Raw genomic sequence first — 15,846 nt, forward strand, 5'->3', positions numbered from 1 at the left:
CAGTGAATGTTCCTAGGGTTGGACACAGGGCTTAGGTGTGGTTCCCTTGCCTAGTATGTGAAATCCCTAGCACAATATAACGCTGGAATCAAACAAATGATCATTTCTTCTTTATCATTTCATCTTTTCTCTAAAAAATTCTACATTAGGTCCATGAAGGGGAACTAACAAATGGAAGTGAAGAACAAAATAAAACTTCAAATACTGGAGGAAATTTAAGTAAAAAAATGAGGGCTATTTCATGGACAATGAAGAAAAAAGTAGGGAAAAAATACATCAAAGCCCTTTCTGAGGAAAAGGTAAGTATATTGTATATTTTGTCATCTGTATATATATATATATATATAATATTTAGTTGGCTTTGTCTCTAGACCTAGAATATTTGGTGCTTTATGAAACAATTAGATATATTTTTCCTTCTACTGTCATACTTAGAAATTCTGTAGTTCTAAAAAAAAACCAGTGTGTTCTCATGCATGTGAGTACCATGGGGTGCATGCACACATCAGAGGATAACTTTTCAATCTATTCTCCCTTTCAACTTTTACAGGGGTTTTTGGATCAAACTCAAGTCTTCAGGCTTGCTCAATAAGTGCCTTTACCCAACAAGCCATTTGGCTATCCCACTTGTATGGTTCTTAAAGGATTACTGCTCCAATTTTAAAAGAAGGAAATTCACACATCTAGCATGTGAAGAATAATATACTGTTTAAATTGTAGCAAGCATCTGGAATTCATTTCTTATTACCAAATACTATCCCATTTATAAATAACCTACATTTTCCATATCTACTGGCTGATATTTGGGCTGTTTCTACTTAGATTTTATTATGATTAATGCTGCTGTAAACACTTATATGTGATTCTCTGTATGAAAATATTTTTGTTTCCTTTTGATATATAGTAATTCTACATCTAATATTGTGAGCAACTGCTTTCCCAAAACTATGTTCAATTTTCCTTACCCAGTATTAAAAAATAAGTGGCTCCAATGTTCCTATATCATTTCAGCTCACGGTATTTTTTTAAGTATCAGTCACTAGTTAAGATGAAGTAGACTCACACTTCATTTACATTTACATTGATGATACTGAGATCACTTAATGTGCTTGTTGGTTCTATCTACTTCTATTTTGAGAAATATCTATTTAAATGTTTTGTCTGTTTTTTAGTACTTGGTTATTGCCATTTAATAAGTTTTAAATGTTTATATAATTCCTGAATGAGTTTTATTGGATGGATGTATGACTTCTAGATATATATCCTATCATTCTGCACATTGTATTTTCACTTTTATACTATTATTTATTATCAAATGTTTATAATACTTCAATTTTCTGTTTCTCTTGTTATTTGGCTTTTGGCATACTTGAAATACTGTTTAACTTCATATAATGAAGATTACTTCTGCATTTTCTCCTAATGGATTCATAATATTAGCTCTTAACTTTCAGTTTATGACCCGATTGGGGTTAGATATTCTATATGGTTTTCAGATGAGTAAACTTTCCTTCTTTTTTATGTAAATATCTAGTTGACTCAACTTCATTAATTGAAGACTTTTCTTTCCACATTACATTGTTTTGGCAACAATGCTTAAAGTAAGCTGACCTTCATACTCCATATTTTAATAAGCATATAGATCATAAATATAAAGGTATATATAGTTATATATTGTTAATTTGTATGTCTTATGTTTATTTTCTCTTTTGTCCCTCTTCTACTTGAATTCCATCTCCAGTATTCATTCTATCACAACAGTAGTAACCTTTGTGATGTCAAACACGATGACACTTTACTTCTTAACTATAGGCACAAGTAGTGGCATGCTTACATGTAAAACTTCCTCTTTGTTTTTTTGAGAATTCTTTGAACTTTCCTCTTTCACAGAATTCTTCTTGGCTTTGCTTCTGTTTCTGTCTCTCTAAATAGTAAATTTTCCCAAGGTTTCTTAAAGTCCTGGACAGTCCAGTAACTATACCCTCTCCTCTTTTGTGATCTTAGACATTCTTACCCTATTTTTTAAAGTATCTTTAGATATGACTTCTTCACTTTTTTGCTATAATCAACTAACTGACTGTTGCATTTGTTTAACTCTGTGAACCTGTGATTCCTTTCCTGTCTAAAACACCTGATGGTCTAATAAAGAGTTGAAGGCCAATAGTGAGGCAGGAGAAAGGAGAGGAAGTTATGGCAAGCAGAGAGGATAAATAAATATGGAGATCTCTGGGAGGAGAGGAGAAAGAACAGGATAGAACAAGGAGAGGAAGACATCAGGGACAAGCCATCCAGCTATATAGCAAGGTGTTGAGTAATAGTAAAAGTAAGATTTATAGAAGTAAGAGAAAAATAAAAGTCCAGAGGCAAAAGGTAGTTGGGATAATTTAAGAAAAGCTGGCAAGAAGCAAGACAAGCTATAGTCAGGAATTCATAAATAAGAGTAAGACTCTGTGTGTATTTATTTGGGAGCTCAGTGGTGACCCCCCCGCCCTGCCGCCCACCTGCAAAAGCCACAAGAGTACAAACAAAGAATTATATCTGACTACTCATGTGATGCTATCACAGGGATGTCCAGTGGATACCACAGCCTATGAATATAAAAACACTGAAATTCTCAACATTTATTAAAAAACACTTATTTCTCATCTATTATTTTCAGTGGCAAAACACAAAACTTTTATGGTTCTAGACACTAAAGAAAGAGCAAGGGGAAAAAAGGAATCACTTGAATTTCTTTCTCTAATTATGAACATAATTATCATAATATAGCATAATATTGTTTCTATGTCCAAAGAATATTTGAAACTCTAAGTTTTTCTATTCAAATTGTCCCTGATTTAAACTAAGTTACTAGCTTGCCTGAATGCATTACCACAGCCACCACTTAAGTTCTGTCTATTGTCTCTTCAGTAAGATCCATTTTGGACAAGAAAGTGTGAAAAGATTTCTGAAAGGCATGAGCAGGACCCAACAGGCCCCAGATTAAAACTTCAATGTCCTGCAAAGGATTCCTTTACTACAGTGTCATCTAGCTAGTAGTCTGGGGATCAGAACTCAAAGAAATAAAAGAAACACCAGGATTTTCAAGGGAAATGTCCGTGAACTCTTTCCATGTTGTTGATGGATTTTTTTTGAGGTAGGGTTTCTCAATGTAACAGTCTTGGCTGTCTTGGAACTCTCTTTGTAGACTAGGTGGGCCTTGAACCCACAGAGATCCACCTGCCTCTGCCTCACAAGTGCTGGGATTAAAGTTATGAACTCTTAAGAAGGGTAACTGCATAGGATAAGCTTGCAGTAACAGTGCAAATCTGACATCTGTAAGAGACAGGGAGGAGAAAAGAACCAAAGTTTCTCTTTTCAGCCCTCTTCTGAGAATGTTTTGGTCAGATTTGTGGGGAATTCTTGAAAACTAAAACTTCCCAGAAGAGCTCCTTCCCCACCCCAGCAGAATAGGCACAAATGTTATTCAGCTACTGAGGTAGTGGTGGGTCTGGATTCAGTTGATACAAAGGGGAAAAAGCAGAACTTCTAGAGTGTATTAGTCATATTTCTGCTGCTAATGGTAATAAATAACAGATTGGTTATTCACAAACAAGACTGAGTGGCAACATCTCACAATGGCCTTTTTGGTGACAGGGTTACAAGGAAACAGAGGCTATCATGCAGTGACAAATACAGTATGTGTGTAGATGTCTTAGTGTCTACTCCTCTGCTATTAAAGCCACTAATATCCAATCATGGGTCTCTATTATGATGACCTCATCAATCCCAATCACCTCCCAAAGGCCATACCTCTAAATACCACAGTCAGATTAAGTTTCCCCTTTTATGATATCCTACAATGAAAATTCAATGCACATGTGAGTTTTTGGAGATGACAATATGGAATCATAGCATTCAGTGTCCAACCCCAAAGTTCATGTGTTTCTCACAATACAAATGATGATGTAGGTGTCACATTCCCAGGGCCACCACAGTAGTCTACAGCTTTCTTCATGAACTGGCTTTCAATCACTGCTTTGAGATAGGATGTAATACTCTCCTTTCTCTCAAGACATTGGTCTGTACACCCATGGCTACTTATGAGTTCAGTTTTCTTTTCCTTTTGCTTAGAAAAGTACATTTAGAAGAAAATAGAAGTGCTATTTTTTGGTTGTTTGTTTTTTTACAGACAGGGTTTCTCTTATTGCTTTGGAGGTTGTCCTGGAACTCGCTCTGTAGACCAGACCGGCCTTGAACTCACAGAGATCTGCCTGCCTCTGCCTCCCAAGTTCAGGGATTAAAGGTGTGTGCCACCAACGCCCGGTTAGAAGTGCTACTTTCTTGTAATTAAGGGTAACATAGTATAAAAAAGGGTATCTTCACACATCTTCAGGTAGATTCTGGGCATTTGTTTCCTGTCAGTTGAAGTCTTTGAAATTCATTTTGTTTAAATCAACTAAACTTTCTCATTTTTACACAGTTTACCAGTTCTCTCACATTATACAGCCTCTCTCCTTCACAGTGCTTACAGGTTTCATGCGAATACTTCCATGTACATAAGTACAACCCCTACAGTAATATTAACACATAGCTTACACAGTATGCCTAGCCCATTTAGACTAGAACATAATGTGTTAGATCCAAAACCCCTTTACTCTGTGATCTTGCTAATTAGAGTATCCTCAAATTTTAGAAACTTGGCAAGTACCTAGGCTGTGCTTTATAAAACTTTCCTGAATTATTGAATGAATAAAAACTAGATAAAAAGCAGAGAATCAAACTAAGTCTATGCTTATTATGAAGTTTTATCAATGCTCAGTAACTCAAAAAATGAGACTATTGAATTACAATATGATGGGTATTAAGAAATTCATAGGCTTTGTCCAAACTTTCTAAAAATGGCAAACATTTGAAATGTGTTCAAGAAAATGTAATTTGTTTTGAAATTGTCTGTCTTTTCTAATTTTATGCAAGATTTGCTTTTCACTTGACTAGGTGGCAAGCACAGTATGAGATTTGTAAAGCTCCTGAGATAAGCCTTGCTTTAGAATTGCAAAGTGAGCATGTTTTATTCATATCTAGTGATCTGGTAGCGTGCAAATAACTGACATGAAACAAATGCTCCGAGTTTAAACCTGTAGTATCAGATCTCAAAGGATTAGCAATGGTGGCAAACAGATAAGAGGGCGAACATGAAGAAGCAACTGCACTTCAACAGAAAAACCAACGATGCCAATACATCTAACATTTCTGATTAAATACTCTTGATACGATATTCATCTTTATTTTCAAAACTAGGCCATTATAATTGCAGTTGAATTCCACAATAAGCGTCTCATCTAGGGAATTTTTCCAAGTATCCTCTAAACTGTTTTCCTAGAAAATGAACTGAAGATTAATGACCCTCATATTTTATGCTGATGTATTCATGAGTGTTTTATTGTTTAAATGTGTCTTGCTTGTAGAATCAGTGCACACAGGGAACATCTCCATAGAAATCTGATCTGCACACTTAACCTCTGTTATGTTCTTTTCACAAGGAGGAGGAAAATGGAGAGGAAGCCCTCTCATATCGTAACAGTGATCCCATGATTGGAACACATACAGAGAAGATCTCCCTCAAAGCCAGCGACTCTATGGATAGCCTCTACAGTGGGCAGAGCTCATCAAGTAAGGTTAATGCATAAGGGGTGACATCTAAGAAATGAAGCCTGGGTTAAACTAATTAAAAAGCAATAAATGATCACACTGAGGTTATTTATCAGATTAGAAGCAAAGATCCAAACATTTGGTAATATAGAAGTTGAAAAGACTGGATACATTGAATCTACATGGAGTTACTGATTGTGATACACGGCATAAAATACTTGGAGGCTACATCCTGCAGGGGTCTTGTGAAAATGCCTTAAAAGTTGGGTTAAGTAATAAATCTGATACCAAAATTGTATGTCCAGGAAACCTAGTGTCATCTTGAGTCAAAAATTATAAAATTATTTGAAATAGAGAAGTAAAATTATATTCTTTATTTTTCCTCTATGTCCCTTCTTTGCTATTTTTCTTTTTATCTTTGTCCCTTCTCTCCTCCCTCTCTCATTCCTCCTCTTCTTCCTCTTCCATCTCTTCCTTCCTTTCTTTCTAAAAATTTCCTTATTTTCTGCAAAGTGCACGACATTTGCCTCAATTCTGTCATTCACAATTACCATCAGTAAGGAAAGACTGAAGCAATGAATAATACCACATGATAGATATGTCACCAGTGGGGTAGGAAAGGAGATTAGCAGGCAACTATAAGGATTGCTGAGTCAACATTGATATTTGTCTAAGAAGGGCATTACTCAAGATTCAGTCACATTTTTCTTCTACAAAACTTACAAGAAAGTACTAGTGGGGCTGGCACCTTATGTCTTCTGTATGTAAACTGTTATCTTTCCTCCAGTCTTTTCAGGACTTTTAAATGTCACCACAAAGTTTATTTTCCTTTTCATTTTAAATCAACTACTTCTGTTATTTGAAGATGACTCACAAAGAGAAGACAATTTGAACATCCTCAATTTTATTCATATTAGCTCTACTCTAGTACTTTTTTGGTGAAAACTAATGCAGAAACATTTGAAGGATAGTGTGTGTGTGAGTGTGTGTACGTATGTGTGATTCAGATGTCCTAAATATCCATTTCTGCTGAAAGTTTTCAAATTCAGGTTGTGATACTGAATGTGGAAAGAATTGTATTACTCCAGCCCATGAGGCAAAGCCTGCACCCACATTCATCTAGAGGAGAGGCATGGGGAGATAATGTTCCACGTACATGCTACATCTCTCTTCATACACAATGTAGAGTGTCCTGCAGGATTGTTACCTTACTTCCTAACGCATGGGAGTGAGTATGCTGTAGCTGTTGCCTCCTCTAACAGCAAAGTGTCAGTCTGAAGGAACATGAGGAGACTGGGTGTGTGGGAGAAACAAGGAGACGCTTCTCTTGGTGACAGAGCTGACGACACTACAAAAAGGAAACAAGCTGGAGCGAAATGGAATGCTTCCTTCTGCTTGCTTTGTTCCATTTTGTGTTCTTACACCGGAAATTCAAGATCAGAAAGGAAGGTGGCCAGAAAACAAGCATCCAGGCAGTTTAGGATAGGTCGGAGGCTCAGACATTTGGGCAATTTTCCTCACTACCTCATGACAAGCCAAAGCATCACCTTTTATAAGCAGAGATTTTTCTCTCTCATGGCCTTTGGCACACAATCAGATTTTGGGGGAGGACATTTTTTTATAATTATGTAAGCTGTAGGGAACTCTGAAATGTCATGTGTTGACCGTTTATAATATAATGACATATAATGATTAAACTGTGTCTATCAAATTCTCTTAGTGTTCAAATATGAAAATACCTAGGTCAAAGTTTGATCCTATAATTTGCTCCAATTTAGCAAGTGGGCATTCTTTTTAAAAATTAATTTTATTTAAATTAAAAACAATCTTATTTTACATACCAATCCCAGTTCCCTCTTCCTCCCATCTTCTCACTCCTCCACCAATCCCCCATCCTACCCCCCATCCATTCCTCAGGGAGGGTGAGCCCTCCCATGTGGGATCATTAAAGTCCGCCACATCATTGGGGCAGGATCTAGGCCCTCCTCTATGTGTCTGGCTGAAAGTATCCCTCCATAGGGAATAGCCTCCCCAAACCCATTCATGCACTAGGGATAAATACTGGTTCCACCGCCAGAGGCTTCACAGATGGCCAGGGCCCCCAGCTGGCACCCATGTTCAGGGAACCTAGTTCTATCTTATGCTGGTTCCCCAGATGTCAGACTGGGGTCTGTGAACTCCTTCAAGTGGGCATTCTTTTTTTTAAGATAAATTATTATTTTTATGGTGCTTAGGATTTGTGTTCATCTACAGCCCTGGGGATTTTTTTTATTTAAATTAGAAACAAGGTTGCTTCACATGTCAATCGCAGGTCCCTCTCCCTTTCCCTCCCCTCCTCCCACGCCCTCCCATCAACCCCCCCACCCCTTCTTTTCCCCAGGGAGGGTGAGACCCTCCATGTGGGTGTTCATAGTCTGTCATATCATCTAGGGCAGGACATAGACCCTCCGCCAAGATTCTAGGCTGAGAGTGCATCTCTCATTGTTGGATGGGCACCCAAAGTCCATTTGTATGCCAGGGATAAATACTGATCTACTGCCCAAGGCCCCATAGATTGCCTAGGCCTCCTCACTGACACCCACATTCAGGGGGTCTTGATCAGTCCCATGCTGGATTCCCAGGCATCAGTCTGGGATTCAAGAGTTAACCCTTGTCAGGTCAGCTGTTTCTGGGGATTAAACCTGCCCAGTCTTAACCCCTTTGCTCATCAGTCCTCCCTCTCTGTCACTGGATTCTTTTAGTTCAGCTCAGTGCTTAGCTGTGGGAGTCTGCTTCTGTTTCCATAAACAATTAGATAAAGGTTCTGTTCCCCAGACTCTCTGACCATGGGATTGTAGGCTGGCACTTCCCAGATGTATGTCTAAAATCCATATATGAAAGAGTACATACCATGTTTGTCTTTTTTAGACTGGTTTACATCACTCAGGATGGTTTCTTCTAGTGCCATCCATTTGCCTGCAAATTTCAGGATTCCATTATTTTTTTCTGCTGAATAGTACTCCATTGTGTAAATGTACCACACTTTCTCTATGTTCAGCTGGGGGGCATCTAGGTTGAAGGACACAGTCAACAAGACAAAAGGCAGCCCACAGAATGGGAAAAGATATTCACTAACCCCACATCTGACAGAGGGATGATCTCCAAAATTTACAAAGAACTCAAGAAGCAAGTCTCCCAAAACACCAAAGGATCCAATTAAAAAGTGGGGTACAGAACTAAATAGAGAATTCTCAGTAGAGGAGTCTAAAATGGCTGAGAGGCACTTGAGAAAGAGCTCAACATTCCTAGCCATCAGAGAAATGCAAAACATGCCCTTTATGATATATCATATCATGGAGTTCAAAGTGAGATGATATTGGAATAAGCGTGAGGGGAGTATTCAGACTGCCAGGGAAATGGTCAGAACTAGCAGAGTAGAGTGAGTCACTGAGGGATAGAGATTAGGAGCTCCATAAGACTGGCATCCATTGCTCCAGGTCTAGACAAGGTGTAGGAGGCTAAGAAGTGTCAATAAGAACTGTTAACCTTTCCTTCACCAGGTGGAATAACAAGCTGTTCAGATGGGACTAGCAACAGGGACAGTTTTCGACTGGATGATGACAGCCCCTATTCAGGGCCATTCTGTGGCCGTGCCAGAGTACACACTGACTTCACACCCAGTCCCTATGACACCGACTCCCTCAAGATCAAGGTGGGCCCATCTTTCGTATGCTTTCTGGCTTGTCAAATGCTAGTTGCATGATATAATGTAGGAATAACAGGAAGTGGGAGGTAAGGATGCATATTCTTCCCATAGTAGGTTGGACTGGTTCCCAAGCAGAAGGACTTGAACTTAGTGTGAGCTAGGGTGAGAGGGATCAGTATATTCCTCTTCTTTATTTTGTTTAAAATTTTAATTAGTTTTTCCATCTAAATTAGAAACAAGCTTTCTTCACATGTCAATCCCAGCTCCCTCTCCCTCCCCTCCTCCCCCACCCTTCCACTAGTTCCACCAGCACCCTAACCAATCCCTCCGTGGGGGATCTCCAGAGTCTGTCATTTCATTCAGGGGAGGGATTAGTCCCTCCCCTAAGAGTCCAGGCTGAGAGAGCATCCCTCATTGTGGGATGGGCACCCAAAGTCCATTTATATGTCAGGGATAAATACTGATCTACTACCCAAGACCCCATAGATTGCCTAGGCCTCTTCAATGACACACATATTCAGGGGGTCTGGATCAGTCCCATGCTGGCCTCCCCATCATCAGTCTGGGGTCCATGAGCTCCCTCTTGTTCAAGTCAGCTGTTTCTGTGGGTTAAACAAGACCAGTCTTGACTGCTTTGTTCATCACTCCTCTCTCTCTGTCACTGGGTTCCAGGAGTTCAGTTCACTGTTAGCTGTGGGTGTCTGCCTCTGCTTCCATCAGTCGCTGGATGGAGGTTCTAGGATGGCATATAAGACAGTCATCAATCTCATTATCAGGGAGGGGGCACTAGAGGAAGGAAACTGAATCTTAGCCTGGGTAGCCTGTCAGCTTTGCTGAAATGTGCAAGTTTCAAAGATACAAGGTACAAGACCACAAGTATAAAATATTTACATTTTTCAGGAATGATCGAGGGAAGAACTGCCACACCTAGAAACTTGGTAGCCGTCCTAGCCAGTTTGCTGGTTTCCTGTGTGGACATCATCTGGCAGGCCATTTCATTCTCACAGGGAAACCTCAAACACCTACACCCAAATTCATAAGGCAGACAGGTACAAATACTATCGCAATCAGAGAGGTCACATCTTTCAATAAAATCATACTCAGTTATATATTAGTATCGTGAATAAAATTTGTGTTTCACTTCAATCATATATTCACAGACCTGCAGGAAAATATAGATTTAAGCATAGCTTTAAGGATTGAGCCTTGAAGTAGCAAATATCAGGATCTATGGCATGTCTTGGGGATGAAAAGTTATGTCTCAACAGAGTAACTATGATTCTTTTTTTTTTCCAGACTCTCTGCGTATCTTCCATCTTTATGTGGCTTATTTATTTATCTATTATTATTACTTTATTTCTTTTACTTTTATTTATTTTTCTCTGAGACAGGGTTTCTCTTTGGAAATCTGCCTCTGCCTCTGGAGCAATTCTTTGTTTTTATTCTCCAGATTTATTTTGGTAAAAAAAAATCAGATATAACCTTTCAAAAATTACATTAATGTTTAACATGCATTCAAATAACTTTCTTTTTTTTCCAGTTTAAATTTAGATAAGAAACGAGGTTGGTTCACAAGTCAGTTCCAGGTCCCTCTCTTTTTCCCTCCCCTCCTCCCGTGTCCTCCCCCAACCCCCCCCGTTATCCCCTCATTCCCCCAGGGAGGGTGAGGCCCTCCATGGGGGTGTCCATAGTCTGTCATTTCATATAGGGCAGGGCCTAGACCCTTCCCCAAGAGTTCAGGGTGAAAGTGCACCTCACATTATTCTATGGGAGTCCAAAGTCCGTGTGTATACTTGGGATGGGTACTGATCTGCTGCCCAAGGCTCAATAGGTTCCCTAGGCCTCCTCACTGACACCCAAGTAAATATGACTCTTATACAATAGGCACATATGTTGTAAAAAATGAAAGTTCCTCATCAAGAAATATCCCCAGGAGAATTATTACTCTTGCCAATAATTGCATCCTACAGCCAAATGATATCCTAAACATGAATACACAAAAATGCTAGTTGGTTTGGCCATTTCAATCTGCTTAGTTCATGGTTCATTGAAAACGTTGCTGTGAATTTTAGTCTACATAATGTCTCCTTTTGATATTATCAGAAATTTTGGGAAATGCCAGTGAGGCAACAACATGTTACCTGGGAAACCAAGGTCCTTAAATAGAGTACTTAGTCTCACCAATGAAAGAATTTATGAATGAGCTCAAAACTGAAGAAAACTTAATTGTAACTTAAAAGAAACAAATCCAAGGCAGCCAGTTGTAAGTCTCACTAGCTACAAGGAAGAGGAATAGGGAGAAGAACAGAGAGAGACACGGCATTTGAGTTAGTTCTGCACGGAGGTCACCCACAGCAGCACAGACATGCACTTGCAAGGTAGAGATGGGCACTGCAGGGGGAGAATGAAGGGAAAGCATTAGGAAGAGCATACTTAGAAAAGAGATACGAAGAGGAACAGGAAAAGTTGTGATGTTCTAAGTAATTCAGACAGACCTGGGAAACTGTCTGCAGCCCTATATGAGGGGTGGCAATTCTGGGATGTAATAGCACTTTACCTCACTCATTATTCCTTGTCTCCCTTGAGCATGGCGTAAGGTGACCCTACTTCCCAAGGAGTGACTCTTTGGATAGATTATTGGCCAGACCAAACATTAATTCTTTCATATTTTGAGTAGCCTGGAATGTGAGGTCTCCACCCAGGCCAGAGACATGGCTTTCCCCAGTGGGTTTCCATAGGTCACAGAAAAGTGCTACCATGGTGAATGACACAGATAGGAAGAATGTCATCAGTAACTGAGGAATTAAGCAGAATACCTGGCTATAGATATACTTCCATCACATATTTAGTAAATCCTATATTCATTACTTTAGCTAGATTAAACAGTTTACATGAACATAGTGTTAATGAATTGTGTCAGATGAAATAAAATAATGGACAGAGTCCTCATGTCTTTCTTCTCTCTTTAAGATAGCATATTTGAATGGTGATCTCATGCTTTAGTCTTATACTGAGTTGGAAAGGGGAATAAAACAGAAATCATTTTTAAGTTCACACAGCTTAGGCTTAAGTTCTGACCCCATCTTTGACTTAGTTTGGTTTTGTGAAAAAGCACGTAATATTACTGTTTCTTTTCCTATAACACATAGCAATAATCTGATACCTCAGGCTATTTACACAACACATATCTAGCAAGCATAAGATAACAGGATATGTAACATATGAGGCATATTGTTCTACAATGTAAGTTAGTGAGTTAATATGTCAAGCATGTTGGTATTTTCTTTATTACATAGTGAATACTTTTAGTGAGGAAGTGAACTAGTGCCTATTTCTGTAATCCCTGGATGTTTAGCACATTACCCTCATTCCTCTAAGCTTCCCACATTTCCATTCTTTTTCCATATTACCAAAGCATGGTGCTTGCTTTGGAATTTGATTTGTATTTGTTTTGTGTCCACAGAAAGGAGACATCATAGACATTATCTGTAAAACCCCGATGGGAATGTGGACAGGGATGCTGAACAACAAGGTGGGAAACTTCAAATTTATTTATGTGGATGTCATCTCAGAAGAGGAAGCAGCTCCTAGGAAAATAAAGGCACAGAGAAGCAGTAAAAGAGACAGAGCCAAGACTCTGCAGGAGTTCCTAGAGCAGATTCGCCTGCAGGTTAGTAAACCTTTGTTCTGTGGTTCTGCTGGAAAATGGGTAGAATGGGTGAGGAGAGTGGATCAGTATTTTCACAGGGTTGTTAACAGTCAAGATTTACAGTGGAAGAAAACCTGTTTTCCTAGGCAGCTCTTACATCTCCTTTATTACTTTTACTATTTTAAGCACCGGTCTTGATGGAGCACCCTTTGGACTAAACCCTAATGCTCCTTAGTAGCCAGTGGCCATAGAGATTCATGCAGAGACACTGCAATGAAAATAGAAGAATATATATCTAGGAGACCAGGGGACTCTGGAAAAAATGTTTAAGTGAGAATGATAAAGAGAATGTAAAGACTCTAGTGAAATTTGAGGGACTGAGAAGAAAAATGAAAGGAAGCTTGTATTTTTATAGTAGAGAGATCAACATGAAGTGCAAAGAAAATAACTAAAAATAATCATCTGAGAAGCAGTTGTAGAAACAGTGGTCATTAGTGTTCACATGATCATCTCACAGAAAAGTTTATTTTATAAGCACTTGAACCCATCACACCACTGGCACTCCAATTGTCTGTTTTTATAACCCTGTTTTTTATATTTGTGCCTTTGAAAACAAACAGCTCTTGTTAAGTGGTATAATATACTGTGTAGTGTTATATACACCCTAAGTAGTACCATGCCATTCTCAGTTTTGCATCCCGTTAAAAAAGTCACTCATCAGTACTTGGATAGTGCAATTATATTTTTCTTAATTGGTATTCCTGAGTCATTAAGTTACTCTCCTGTCTTCCAACATACTGTTTAAGTTTCCTTAGAGAATGATTGGTACAGTGTGGTACTCCTGGGAGGAAACACAGCTTGAAACCTCCCTCTGTCACCTCTGGAAATATGCCTAAGTGTGTTAAACATTGTACTCAGGAAGTTACAGGTTGTTGTGTAAGAATGGAAACTTGGGTACTTCGTGTTATACTAAAACACATTGTCTTTCAACAAATTATCACTCTTCTTCCCCCAGTTTTGGTTAAAATGTGGTTTGTAATAAGTTTTTCTTGATTACTTAAAACTTTCTGACATCATATTCAAATTGAGTAACTGAAATAAAGATATTAAAACTATGATCCTTAAAATTGCAATATTAAAGCCATGACATTTTGAGGAAGCTGAAAAACAAGTGAACTTCACTTTGCATATTCAGTTTGCTAGAACCGTGGTCACAGAAATCACATAGATTAGGGCTTCTCAACCTTCCTCGTGCTGCAACACTCTAATACAATTCCTCAAGCTGTGATAATCCCAGCCCTAAATATATGATGTGAAGTGTATGTGATATACAACCCCAGCGGGGGGTCAGAGCCCACAGATTGAGAACCATGCAGATACTTTATGATCACAAGTCGAGGAAATATACGCTGTTACAAATGATAGACAAAATATCCCTACTGAGGAAAGGAAATAAACACTTTCTTAATTGTGAGCATTTCGTATGTAACTAAAATTTTAATTTGAAACTTGAATAGCATATCTGTGATTCATTAGGTACATAATACCTTCCAATAAGTCAAAACGCTAAACACATTTTGTATACAGAATTATATCTGGTTCAAGTTCATTTTTACTTTTCACATTTATTTATTCATTCATTTACTCTCTCTCTCTCTCTGTGTGTGTGTGTGTGTGTGTGTGTGTGTGTGTGTGTGTGTGTGTAAGAGGACAATTTCAGGAGTGAATTTCTTCTCTTACCATTTATATTCTGGAACCCAAGACACGTCATCAGCCTAGGGAGCAAGAGATCAAGCTCATTTTTTAGGTACTCTAAGAAAATAAAGAGAGCAGATTGGCCAAGCAATCAAAAAGAGAGACTTGTTTAGAAATATTACTATAATTTAATTGATTAGAGATACTGTACTGAAAAAAGAAAATGCTGTGTCAATTTAACTAGGTATGAAGTGAAAGTGCCAAATGGCATGGACAATTCAGCTGGTAAATGATCCATGATTTCCTACTATTTAGATCCAAGTGATTATTTCTTCTTTACAGCTGTCATTCTGAAGGTTAAGAACTTACAGTGCTTAACCTTCAGTTTAACATGCCCTAGAGTTTGTTTGTGGAAAACAGTGTAAATAAAATGAGCGTAGGCAAAAGTTTTGTTTTTGCTATCATAGGCGTTTCTACAATTACTTTCATTTAGATAAAACACTATATTTGGGCCCTACTAGTTTACAGATTATACACATTTCCCTCCTCCTACAGGAATATACTTCAACACTTCTGCTCAATGGTTACGAGACCCTGGAAGACTTGAAGGATATTAAAGAAAGTCATCTCGTTGAATTAAACATTGCCAATGCAGAAGACAGGATGAGGCTACTCTCGGCTGCTGAGAGTCTCCTGGATGAAGAAAGTAAGTGTACATACCCTTTCTTCTCTCTCCTGATCATCATGCCTTGATATAAATAGTAAACAGTTAAAAGCAAAGTTTCCATGTCACTTACTAAGAACCATATAAAGCATTCTTCCGTATAACATGGGAAAATTTTTTTATAATTTCAGACACAACTCTGGTTAAAATGTGTAATTAGGGAAAAGATTTTCAATGTATTCTTAAAAAAGGAAAATATTTCTCTGGGTCTCTTGTTTTGGTTCTCCCAACCTATTAAATTACACACAAGTGGATGCCTGCATTCTCAAAGACCAAGTGACTTAGAGACAACTATTTTAGTGACAGCATGAATTATTAGTGAGAAAAGTCACACAGGTTTTCCATAGAACAACAAAGAGCCTGGCTCTAAGCTAATGAGCTATCCCATCACATAGGAAAATTCATTTCATTACCATATAGTCACATCTTGTGTGTGTTTATAGTATTCTTTGTAAATGTTAT

The 15,846-nt window shown here is 38.3% G+C and overlaps 1 protein-coding gene across 2 annotated transcripts in view; it reads left to right on the forward strand.

Moving 5' to 3' along the window:
• Positions 1-15,846, forward strand: part of Samsn1 (SAM domain, SH3 domain and nuclear localization signals 1) — a 56,610-nt gene that overhangs the window by 27,347 nt on the left and 13,417 nt on the right. For both annotated transcript variants that reach the window (XM_021226087.2, XM_021226085.2), the window contains exons 3-7: positions 150-299; positions 5,523-5,652; positions 9,171-9,322; positions 12,780-12,986; positions 15,216-15,366. In XM_021226087.2, coding sequence (XP_021081746.1) covers positions 228-299; positions 5,523-5,652; positions 9,171-9,322; positions 12,780-12,986; positions 15,216-15,366 — 712 coding nt within the window. In that variant the 5' untranslated portion in view covers positions 150-227. The remainder of the gene's footprint in view (positions 1-149; positions 300-5,522; positions 5,653-9,170; positions 9,323-12,779; positions 12,987-15,215; positions 15,367-15,846) is intronic.

This window comes from Mesocricetus auratus, unplaced genomic scaffold (assembly GCF_017639785.1).
Source record: "Mesocricetus auratus isolate SY011 unplaced genomic scaffold, BCM_Maur_2.0 Super-Scaffold_100008, whole genome shotgun sequence".
Taxonomy (NCBI): domain Eukaryota; kingdom Metazoa; phylum Chordata; class Mammalia; order Rodentia; family Cricetidae; genus Mesocricetus; species Mesocricetus auratus.